Below are 13,080 nucleotides of genomic sequence, written 5' to 3' on the forward strand. Positions count from 1 at the left end.
TCGATTTCTGTTACAAATACCTATCACTAATTTTTATTTTTATTTTTGAAAATGGTAATGGTGTATTCTTCATCATTAAGGAGATGTTGGTGACCTGCAAACAGAGGGGAGCAAAAGAAGAGAAAAAAAAATACTTATAAAGGTCCTAAAAATTCTACAATCTGTTCTGTAACCTCTAAACCTTCTTTACACCAAAAATAAAAGGATGCAATACAATCCCATCTAACCTTCTGAATTAATTGGACCTATCTTCAAATTTTCTACAATTTCTTTCTTTCCATACTGTCCACCAAATGCAATGTGGAATTATCCTCCACCATGCCTTTTGACTCTTGCTCCCCCCTCTTCTTATCCAACAACTCAACAATCTGCCATATGCTCGGGCATGGTCCAGTTTGTTTTTGTGAGACTAAGGAAGATGGCCCAAATTTGTGTTGTAAAGTTGCAATGCAAGAATAGATGTTGGTTGGTCTCTGCTGCGTTCCCGCATAATGAACACCAAGATACTATAATCTTTCATTTTCTCCTAAGCACTTCATGTGTCAGGCAAGCCCTTCTAGCAACCAACCATGTAAAGCATTTTATCTTAGTTGGTGCTAAGGTTTTCCATACCTTTCTCCACAAACTCTGCTTAGAGTTGCGTTGCTGTGGACTTCCCATTTTGTATGCTCTGCTTACCGTGAAAGCCCCATCTTTACTATGTTTCCATCTCAAAGAATCAGGAGCATTGGTGATGCCAGGGAATTTTTCTACTAGCTCTAGCAATTTGGCCACTCTCTCCACTTCCCAATCATTCAAAAACCTTCTGAAGAGTAGATCCCACCCTTGTGTTCTCCAACATTCATTGATATTTGCATCAGGATTACTACATAGTAAGAACAGATATGGAAAGGATTTTTAGAGGAATCTGTTTGTTCCACGCATCTGCCCAAAACTTAGTTCTCGGGCCATCTCCCACTTCAATGTACGTACTAGCTTCAAGTTTTGCCATAAGTTTCTGATAGTTCTCCAGATCCCCACCCCATATGCACCAACACTAACATTACTGCACCAAGGATTGTACTCACCATACTTGGATTTGATGACATCCTTCCATAAAGCTTGCCCCTCTTCATTATACCTCCATAACCATTTCATCAAAAGACTATTGTTTTGTTTCCTTAGATCTCTAATACCCATGCCTCCTTTGTCTTTGCTTTTCAAGGGCTATCACTAATTTACCTCATCTCTATTCAAACTAGCTTGGCGTGTTAGTTATAGCGAATTTTATCATTGTAAAAGGCAATAGCAAAAGACGTGAAATTGTTGTTACAAATGAACTCTAATTTGTCATTATGACAGGGAGCATATAGGGAGATTTTGTAGTAAACGATGGCGCAAATCTGGAAAAGATGAAAGATGATCAACCGATTCTGGGATTATGTGACATGAATTCTCAATATATAAAGGTATACCATGCCTCTTCTATCTGCTAATAGCTTAAATGTAGAGTATATTTTCATTCCTCATTTAATATTTTGTTATCCAAACAAAGTACTTATGGGATACCGACACAACCCGTGAGCACTATGTTAATCAATCCAATGTTTCAAAAAGCACTAGATATTCACTCCTAGTAGACAACCTAATTTACTAATATGCTCGACAATATTTATTTTGAAAAAAATATTTGTTATGACTAAACAACCATATACCACGACAGGGATATATACAAGAAATATCATATACAAGGAAGAATTAGGTGAGAAATGATTGTTATCTTTTCTAGCATAATGGATTAGGAACAAAACCAATACATTACATTAAGCTAATGAAAATGACATTGGTTATATTTGCTAGGTTTGGTTGAAGAAGAGACAAGCTGGCCATCACCATGCAACATATGAAAAAAAAAATACTGTGTAGACTTAGATATTGATAATTATGATACAAAGTTATTGACTTGGAACTACTAAAAGGTATCATTTATTTCTGGACGGCGTCATAACCAGTACCAAATGTTCCTTCGAGCAAAATAATATATTAACATAGTAATTAGAGCTTTTTCCCTAAGTTTCATGCATTTAATTCAAGCCTTTTAGTCGCGTGTGATGGAGTAATGTTTAGAAACTAATATTTGGTATCTGAGAAACATCCATACAAAGTCTTTGCTTACATATTCAATATATTGAATAATGGTAGTATGCATACATTTTTCGGTTAAATTAGGTAAAAGGTACTCTGCACATAATAACATCGATATATTATGATGAATAAGTATGCTTACTGTTTCACAATTGAAGGCATCACAAGACGAGGCAACGATGTGCAATGCATGTGCAGTAAATTTAGTTTATAAATAGAAGTACCAAGAACTACCGATACGTACGCAAGATCCTGGAATCGTTTCTTTAGTTTTGAAAAGGTAAATATATCATACACTGAGACACAAAGAGTGCAGTAAAGTTACATAACAAAAGAAGCAATAAAGATCCTTAACTATCTATGTAATGATTCTTAGAACTGTAACAAGGTTTCTGCTTCGTTTAGAAGGATGATGCAGATATTATCTTACGAGTGGCATTGGCTTTTCGTTTGAAAACTCTACTTTTTCTGCCACCATATACATGCTAGAATGGTATTCCATATAATCTTCATAGCTTTTGATAAATCTTTCCTGTTCCGTCATTTCAAAACATGTGCAGTAGACCTGGAATGACCCATTTCAACCCAGAATATAGAACATTTGCCAGACTTGAGTTACCATGGAACAGTGAACAAAAAGATGGTCAATTGTCTCAGAGATTTCTCCACACATGTCGCATAAACTGCTTAGCTGGATGCCTCTTCTTTGCAAGTTATCACTGAATGAGTCAAGCTTCTTTCATCACTAACCAAACAAAACATATTACTTTGCAGGTGCTTTCAATTTCCAGCCTAGTTTCCGTGGAACATCAGGATTCCCCAAAGGCCTTCGTTTTAAAACCATGTAGCAGAACCTACTGTGAAACTTCCATCCATATTTCCTTTCCATACGTCACTGTGTTTTAGCTCTTGGAAGCTGAGGAGAATATTATAAAACCAGTCATCCCACTAAGCTCCCAGCAATTTAAACTCATTCTGAAAATAACATTCCAAAAATTGTTTTCTTCGCTTTTGAACTACTGTGCTGTTGGTATCTTGAGTTGACTAATGAAGATGAGATAACTGGTCTCTCAAAATAGTTCCTGGGTCCTTTTATGGACAATTTATAATGGATAAAAGGATCTAACGATACTAGAATGTTTTCCCAGTCATTTTCTACACACCAAGAATGAATTTTATAAAAATATACTTTTTACAAGAAACGTATTCCATTTCCCTTCAGAACATACTATTTAAGGGCAGCCCAGTGCACTAAAGTTCCCGCTATGCGCAGGGTCCAGGGAAGGGCCAGAACATCCACTATTCTCACTAGAAAAATTGTCCACCAGGCGTAGCCCTTGAACCCCATGCAGGTTCATAAACATAGCACAACTCTGCTAACAAAATCTGCAATGGATAAATATGTGATTGATTGACTACATTGCTTCTTCCATAACCAGAGCATCTGTTACACAACATATGAGCTTTTCTCCTGTAAATTATCTTGTGTTAGGCATGTGTCAATGGTTAGCAATCTATACAAAGCAGGCCAGCTTTGAAGATCTGTAGCCTCCCAAATCATCTTCCAGGGACACTGACTCTCAACTGCTATGTTCTGTGTTACCAGCTTTTTGAAGCATGCATCAACTGCAAATTTCCTATATTTACAACCTATCCAGATTGTTGAATCTTCAACACTTCCCATCAGCATCACTGTAATTAGTATCTCGAGTAGGTAATTACTGTTCCTATTAAGAAATTGTTATTCACTACCACCCAAATTCAACTGCCAATATTGCTCTAACTTTTTCATTTTAAAGCAAAGTGTTTGAACTGGTATCTGAATTTCAAGACTTGCTGCAGATGACCCAAGGATTTGGCTTAATGGTAACTATAGTACAATGGTATTGTGCTAGGCGCACATCACGAGTTTGAATCTTGCATGTGAACCAAGTCTAACATATAAAAATTGAGGACGATGGAGGAGTGAACCTATTAGTCACGAGTTACAAAATGGTATACAGAGGACTCTTGAATATCAAATACAGAATATTTCAAAGCTCCAGGAGATCTGTTCAACTAAAAGTGAAGTTGGCGGGAGGGGGGGGAGAAGAGAATTTCTTTGCTAGGAAAATAGACGCTTTCACCTGGTGGGATGTAAGTAGAAAAACTGGGGGATTGAACATTACAAACTTAAGAACGCAACAAAAACCTTCCATGGAAATGACTTTGGAGATACAATACTGCAGATAAAGCATTACGAAAGAAGGTGATCCAACAGAAATATTGTCAGCAGGGATACTAGAGTACTAAACCTGTTGGGCCTTCTATAAGGATTCACATTTGGAAAGCTATCAGAAAATATTGAGGAGGAGTTTGTTGTCAATACTGGTTTCAGAATTGGTGATGGGAGAAAAATATCATTTTGGAGTGATAATTGGTTAGGAGATGGCCCTCTTAAAGACTTGTATCACAGATCTACTCAGTCTGGTTTCTTCACCTGATGCTACAAGTGAAGATGTATGGAATCAGTTGGTTGCAATCTTTCTAGACGACCAAATGACTGGGAGAATGAGAGAATGGACGATTTTCTGAAAACACACAGCATTCCATGGTACAAGCAATATGGATGAAACTGATGTGGAATAGAAGCAGCAACAAAAAGTTCACAACTAGATTTGCTTTAGTTTGGTCAAATAAATCTACACTGGTGTGGACTGGCCTTGGAAAGCTACGTGGAAGACTAAAGCTCCTTTTAAGGTGATCTGTTTCACTTGGTTCGTGGCTAGAAAAGCATGTTTGACACGTGAAAATTTTCAGAAAAGAGGTTTTCAGTTGACTTCAGGTGCTATTTGTGTCAGGAGGAGGCAGCAACAACAGTCATTTATTTCTTTATTGTAAGTTCACATAAATCTTATGACAATTGTTTTTGTCTTTGGTTAGGATCAAATGGATAATGCCAAGAGATAATAAGGCCTTACTATGGAGCTGGTTCAATGTAATAGGTAGCTTTAGAAAGAAGTGGAGGAATGTTTTCCCGACTTGTATTTGGTGGACTCTACAAGACAAAGGAACCACATGTGTTTTGAAGACAAGTCATCGTCTATACAGAATATCAAGATGAAGTGTTCTCTTTATATCCATTATGTTTGTGCTAGCTTGCAAGCACCTTGACCAATTCCAATGGGTACCAGCTGCCTCACAACACAGATACCGGCCATGGCATGGACAGATGGGAACAAATCAGCTATTTTTGTCTCCGTAGAGGAATTGAGCCCGAAACTTCATGGTACTCAACCCACTTAATTGACCACTAGACCACACTCTTGGGTGAAAATGAAGTGTTATGTGTCTTCTATTCTCTATTGTAACTAGTAAGTATAACTATATAGAGGATGCAAAAACATTTTTTTGAATCTTTAGAAGCCTTGTAAGATTAGCAAGGCCTTTGGCACTTGTAATATGGATTCTGCACATGTTACCTTTCTCAAAAAAAAAAAAAAAAAAAAAATCGCTTGAAGGAAATAGTTGGAGGTGGTTGAACATGATGAGAGAAAACAAATAGCGGGTCAAAATCATTGAGACATGTACAATTGCTTCAATTAAGGACGAGCACTACTCAAATCTTTAGATGCATTCTCACTACAAGTAGTTGAACCCTCTAAAAGAATCAGGATGGGATGCACACGAGCTTCAAAATGTTGTAACACCCTGCTTATGACTTCTAAGGATAAAAGTTAATAAGCCAAAAATGGTGTGTAAATCTGCAAGAATCAAGGGTACAGGATTCATTTGGTCGTTTTCTCCATAACAAAGCATTGCTGGGAAAGGTCAGAGAAGATTGCATTTGATAATTCCTGAGTTCCTAATGTTTTTTTACATGATGTTAAATGAAATTCTGAGCTTGTTAGACCTTTAGCTCTTCCAAGATAGAGGAAGGTAATTGAGCATAGGCCCAACCTCAAAATCCATGGCAATGTTACAAAGTTGCCAACATGATCAATAAATGAGCCCCACCACATACGGCAATTTCTGCTCCGACAAAATCCCTACTTAGCTACCATAAGTAATTAGAAGCATCCAATTCCTCAAAGCTCCTCCATGGGCCTGAAGCTAGGCCAATGAACAGTCTCTTCCTATATTTGGTACAGACAATAATAATAATAATATCGATTCTATGTAGATGTAAAATGGTGGATAGAATGCTCAAAAACAAACAACCCAAGAGCTGAAATTTTATAGACATAAAGCATGACCAGGTTTTCCATGACAAAAATTGATTATGAGATGCTTGTAGACTACATCACATAAATTGCATAAAAATAGCATCTGATCTTTAAAGGTGTGAAATCGAGATGGAGTAAGTGAAACACAAAGGAAGTTCAAATAAATTATGTTAGATTAGAAGAGAAACAAACATGGCTGTCAAAACAGTCATTTCATAGAGAATAATCAGATACAAATTGAACTGCATGAGCATGAGATGACAATTGCTAATTTACCTCTGTCCTGTATCGAGCATCAAGTGGTGGTATCTTCAACCTAGCCTTCCAATCTTGTGAACTAAATAAGAGGAAAAACAAAAATGACTTATTTCACAATATCACAGAGTGAACTTTAACTTTTGAAACATAAAACTCATAGTTACCCTAACTACTAGTATCAACCAAAATCTTAAGTTGGACTTCGGGGAAAGAAAAGCTTTTCATGATATAATCTATTTGATCTCTCAATTTATAATCAAATCCATCCCTCCTTTCCATTACCACTGCCATATGTAAACTAAACCTCCCTTCAAAGTGCAGGCCCTTTTTGGTCTGTGGCCTCAGAAAGACTCGCTGCTAATAATTTGCTTCCGACAATAAGACATAGTCCCCATTTGGATTGACTTATTATGTTAGGTGTTTTTATGCTAAAATAGTTTTTAAGCAGCTTTGAAGTGTGTTAGTAAAATTAAAAAGTGCTTATAAGCACTTATTCTAAAGCCAAAATAACAAAAACAAGCCAAAAGGCATAAGTTAAAAATCCTAACTTATGGCTTTTGGCTTATAAGTCATAAGCCAAAAGCCAATCCAAACAGGCCCATAAAAAGGCTCTTCCAGCAAACATTTGTGTTGACCGCAAACATCACAATGATCCATAACTTTCTCCTTCATATTGTCCCATTGCAATGTTGTAAAGGAAAGTGTGGTATCCCTGACATGATACTGTCCTATCACTGCATCGTAAGGGAAAGTCTAGTATCCCCAGTATTCTGTTCTTTTTCGGAGTATGCCATTGTGTTATTTTAGAGAAAGGAAATTGTTTAATAAAACTAGAACTAAAGAAGTGTTGTACTAATTACAAGTGAGCAAAAAAAATAAAAGAAAAATTCTAAGAGGCTAAGTACTGATTTTGTTTCATTTAAAGTTCCCCTTTACACCAAAAAGAAAGCAAAAGCATGCGGTCGTTAAAAAGAGTTGGTTTGTTACTCTCTTTGTACCAATTTATATGAGACACTTTCTTTTTTAGTCTCTCCCAAAAAGAATGACACATTTCCTTGTTTGGCAAATGTTTAATGACACTATCAACAATTTACCCATGTTGGGATCTACTTACTTAGCAAGGAAGTCTGCAAAGGTAAGTACTATACTATTATTTAAAAATTTATTTATTTTAAGGGTAGTTTTGGAACATTGCAAAGTGTTCCCACATGTCATACTTTGTGCCCAATCAAACTATGTGATCCACAACAGTGTCTTGTTTCTTCTCCTTCTACCTATGTTTCAACAGTTTAACAATATGTGGCAAAAAGTATCTCTTTTTTTTTTTTTGAAACTGGTAACTTTGCCTATATATGTTAAAATCCGAATCTTATAAGGGTTGTAGTATTTACAAAGCACTACCTACATCTATGATTATGTGATCCTAAGTCTATAATGAGTCTAAAACATCAATGATAGAGATATGATCATTTAAAAGTAACTGATTACACAAAAACATAGTAGCAAGATGCAATTGAGCTTAATCTGTTGCATATTGTTCTCTATGCGCTCAAAACACCTAGAATTCCTCTCCTTCTATATTGTCCACCAAAAGCTTGCTGAGACTATCCTCCACCTGCCTCTATTCTTGGACAACAACCCAACTTGTTCCCAGCTTGTTAAGAAGTCTTGTAATGTTCCCAGCTTGTTAAGGACTCTTGTAATTTTCCCAGGCATGCTCCATGCTATTCCTCTGAGGTTCAAAAACAATCTCCATAGATATCATGTGATTCTACAATGTAGGAATAGATGGTTCACAGTCTCTGCCAGCTCCCCACAAGTATTTCATTGTTTTTAAGAACAGAAAGCGCAAAAAACATTTAGGTCCATGGGGTTGAAGCGCAAATGCACACTTCTTTCTTTGAACGACTTATAGAAACTAGTGTACCAAATATATATGAATTTAGTATACTCCTTTTTTAAAAAAATAATCGAGAAATCCGTCTGTGACCCGCCCTTTGGACCAAACACAGCCTTCTAAACTCGGTGGATAATGGGCCCACCCCTCTACCCTTCTCCACTTAAATACTGGGCTTCGCTTTGTATGGTGTGGGGCTTGAACTTGCGACCTAAGTCACAAATCCTCCCCCTTTTGCCACTCTAGCTAGGCCTTGGGGGTAAATTTAATATTCTAACAATGAAATTTCAATTAAAACATACAATAATGACGATATTAATCCAACTCATTAATGAGATCCAAAGAACCAATAGTTTCTCATTGGGATCACTTTGCACAACAATGTTTAAAGCACATACTTCTTTAAAGCGCATGACTTCACCCATAAAGCGATAACCTATGGCTTCACATCGCTTAAAACCACCAGTTATCCCCACGATACTAGGATATGTTGGTTTTAGAATTTGGTAGTGTGAGGATTGAAGCACTATGAAGAGGAAAGAGAGGATTTAGTTTTTTTTTTTTTGAAATTGGTAACATGTGTGTCACACAAACAGGAAAGACACGTGAAAGTGGAGAGTAGGAGAGGGCCTTTCTTGCTAAGGTCTTTCTATCATAGTTTACTGAAAGAAAGGATTTAGTTTTTTTTTCTGAAATTGGTAACATGTGTGTCTGTATATATATATATATATATATATATTAGATGTACACCATAACAGTGCTATCTACAATTACAAAACCCAACCATGCTTAGGACTACTGCTTCACTAGGAACATATCATATAAGTAGTGATTCAGTCTCCTCTACATAGTTTTCTTCACACCAAAAATGAAAGGCGAAATAGTCTCGTGGATCCTTATAGTTGTATGCGTTTGTATTGTGAACCCTTCTACTTAACAATTTATCAACTAAACCCTTAAATTCAATAAAATACAACATATCAAAACCCTCTGAACATTGACCAGGCTTATGTGGCATTAAGATTGTTAAGTTGGCAAAAGAGTGTGACTACACACAGGTAAAGGCGAGTAGACTTCATATTTAAATTATAAAAATATTTTAAAATAAAATTTTCATAAAAAAACTAAAATAATAAATTAAAAAGAAAAAAAATAAAAATAGGTCTTCTTCTTCCTTGAACTCTAGCCGCCATCCCCACCCCCTTTTCCCTTTTTCTATACACTTATTCTCTATCACCTTCATGTCTTTGTCGTCACATTTCAAGTTATTATCACTCGAGAAAGAAAGCGGTGTTGATTTTATGGTGGTGCTTGTCGGAATCTACTGGTTCAAAATGGAGTAAGAGAGACACGACGCTGATCCAATTTCACCAGAATGGGAGGCAGCGGCGAGATTAATTGGTAAGACAAAGAGGATGGAGAAAAGAAGGTGGTCCCTGGTGGGTAGCAGGGGTCGCGCGGTGGTCTTACGGCGTAGGGTTACTAATTTTATGGAGATTGAAGAAAGATGGAAGGAAAATAGTGAGGTTTGCAGTGGAAATGGAGACCTGCAGGTCTTGCCGGCAAGAAGAGCGGTGGCGGCGACGACGACTTGCGCCGACGGATTTAGGTGTTACATTGGGGGGGGGGGGGGGGGGGGGAGTGGTTGTGGAGTCCCAAAATTATATAAATTTAAAATCTATTATTTTATATTTTATTTAATAAACTTTGTTTTATAATTTTTAAAAATAAATAATAAAGATAATTATGACATGTCATTAATTTAACTAGCGTGGATTTGACATGTCATTTATTCAAGGTGAGTGGACTAATTAAATTTAAAAATATTATTAAATAAAAGAGAAGGGAAAATCATGATCGATCGATCCTAAGCTCATCTATTCAATTCTATATTAGAAATCTAAAAAGACATAACTTACAAAATTTAAACGGTAAATTTAAATAAACAACTTTAAACTTTATGTTAATCTAATTTCATATTATAAATACACATGATAAGAGGGGTTTGAAAATATTCGTTTGATTTAGTTTAAGGGTTTACTTGGTAAATGGTTAAGTACAAGGATTCACAATACAAACGCATACAAGTATAATTGTCTACCAGACCATTCCGCCAAATGAAATAAAAGAATACAATTCATCTAGACTTTCTGCTTCTGTCTTTAAGAATTCTATAGTTCCTCTCCTTCCAAATTTTCCACCATTTACAAGCTGGGGAAGTTTCCACCACTTCTTTTGTCTCACTACACCACCATTATAGTTCCAGCACTTCAATAAATTACAGCTTCATGTTGGCATAGACCATCTTACTCCTGCCGTATCCAAAAAGTTGCAACAATTGTCCAGTTATAGGACAGTGCAGAACCACATGGCTATTCTTTTCTCTGGCTGCACAGCGCATACAACATCTAGAGCATAAATGAAATCCCCTACTTCTTAAGTTTTCTTGAGTGAGACATGCTTCTCTTGCTACAAGCCAAGAATAACATAAAACTTTGAAAGGAGTCTAAGGCCTCATCTGTTTGGACTTAATGGAGATTTGAATTTGAATGGTCCATACATTAGTTCATTAAGTGTGCTTATCTTTTCTACTTAATAATTTCTTAGTGGATTTGAAGGGTCTATGTGACAGAGTCTTATTCTCATTCAAACTCTTTTAAAGATAACTTTTATTTTCGTAAAAACATTGTGATCCATTTTTTTTCATTAAAAAAAATTCAAGTCTCTCTCCTTCACCAACTTTATTAGTTATCCAAATTATTTCCCTTAAACTTTTAATTTTTGTTCTTGCTACATGTTTATCAAGAATTTATAAAATTTATTGAAAAAATTTATTTGATTGAAGTGCAACGCAACTTCATAAATGTATTGTTGTGATAGAATGATAATGCATTTATAAATTTATTTTAAATCATTTAAATGTATCATGTTCGTTATTTATTTTAGAGAAGAGTACATGAGCAAACATAGATATGTTTCACTTATTTATTTCCAGCCAAGATGGCCACAAGGATGTAATGGCTCTCCAATATCATAACCACGAGTTCTCCAATTAGAGTTGCACCCAAGATGTCACATAACGAGGTAAACTTTCATGCTAGAATTAAGTCGATACTTGTAAACAAGCTAAGCTAGCTTGGGATATGAAATACGGTTATAATTTAAGTTAGAGCACAATCCAGGTCCTAGTATCGTATTAATGGCCAACACCTATGTTAAGGTAAAGGTTGTTTCTGATACATTCTATGCTCAAGAAAGGTGTTTTCAAACATATTTGAAAATTGCAAGAGTGAAAGGAGCTGAAGCTCTCAAATCTCAAGCACAACTAAATTCCATTTTGACATACTCTAATGGAGCTCAAAAGTCAGCCCTATACAATAAGTTTACAGATAGCATAAAGCCATAAAGAAATTCCATCTTGAACCCACTCTAAGTCTCTAATGGAGCTCCAAAGTGAGCCCTACCATAAGTTCTCCAACGACATTGTTAGAGTTTACTCCGCAAACTGAAGTGAATATTGGTATTGGTAAAGACATGTACATAGACGTCATGGAAATGCAGTTTAAGGCCCTAGTTCACTGCAGTACTATTTAGAAAGTTGGAGGTTTTTCTGTCTTGCTGCATGACTCCTGCAAGCTACTTTCCGCTAATGATATAAAAATAAATAAGGGATTCCTAGAAACAACTAAAACTAATTTAAAGCCGTGAGGATTTAGAAAGAAAAAAAAGTTAAGTCATTTGTAAACAAGATGACACCCACTAAAATGCCAATTTAATTATTCTCTGCTAACCAATTCTAGCTTGTCATATTATCTAATTATTACTGATTCTCCACCAATAAAAGGCCCATGCCACTTCAGCTAAACATAATACTTGTCCCGCAACTTTCAATTTGTTCGTGTATTATACTTCAGTATACCACACAACAAAACACACATAAAAGAAGAAAACAAAAAGTACCAATAACTAAGTCTAAATTTCAATATTCAATCAGGGGCAGAGTCACCATTGCACTTATGGCTTCGGAAGAAAAATCTCCACCCCTTTATTAATTAAAGTTCTCAAATTTTATTTTTAAAAAAAGGTAAGGAACCCCTACCTTCCGTTTTCGGATTGCACAGTCTTTTCAACTTCATCAATAGCAGAATCTGATGATAACTGGTTCCTTCTCATCCACTGCTGCGTTTGCTGGTTCTGAAATTGTTGTTGATGCGGCACTGAACTTCTCTGCATATATTGCTGTTGATTTCTGTGTTGAAAACTAGTGTTAGCATTAGGATGCATACTGCCACCACCGCCACCGCCACGTCCGCCACCCATCCAAGGTGGCGGATATCTTGATCTCGAATTCATTACCAGTATGGTTCGCCGACGGCCGGAGGAACTCTATGTACGTTCTCCGATGAGAAAAGGACCAAAAATTAGATTGGGAGTCCAGGAATTTTTAATTTTTTTTTATATGAAAATTAAGTATATATACTACTACTAAATTAAAGTTGTTTTATTTCTTAAAAAATATATATAAACACTATAAACTTATAAATATAAATAACTTTTAAGAGTTAAAAAATCGAATAATTTCTCTAGATTATCCAT

The 13,080-nt window shown here is 35.9% G+C and overlaps 1 protein-coding gene across 3 annotated transcripts in view; it reads right to left on the minus strand.

The window, feature by feature from the left end:
- LOC101258459 (DEAD-box ATP-dependent RNA helicase 8) overlaps nucleotides 1–13,080 on the minus strand; it is a 32,602-nt gene extending 19,522 nt beyond the window's left edge. For 2 of the 3 annotated variants that reach the window (XR_741682.4, XR_741683.4), the window contains exons 1-2: nucleotides 12,584–13,016; nucleotides 6,606–6,666 (exon numbers count right to left, since the gene is read on the minus strand). Coding sequence is in view for 1 of the 3 variants with exons in the window: in XM_004240059.5 (XP_004240107.1) it covers nucleotides 6,606–6,666; nucleotides 12,584–12,837 (315 nt within the window). In the remaining 2 variants the exon portion in view is untranslated. Of the gene's footprint in view, nucleotides 1–6,605; nucleotides 6,667–12,583 lie in introns of all 3 variants that reach the window. The other variant, XM_004240059.5, reaches the window with a different exon arrangement.

The sequence above is a fragment of the Solanum lycopersicum genome, chromosome 5 (genome assembly GCF_036512215.1).
Source record: "Solanum lycopersicum chromosome 5, SLM_r2.1".
NCBI lineage: Eukaryota > Viridiplantae > Streptophyta > Magnoliopsida > Solanales > Solanaceae > Solanum > Solanum lycopersicum.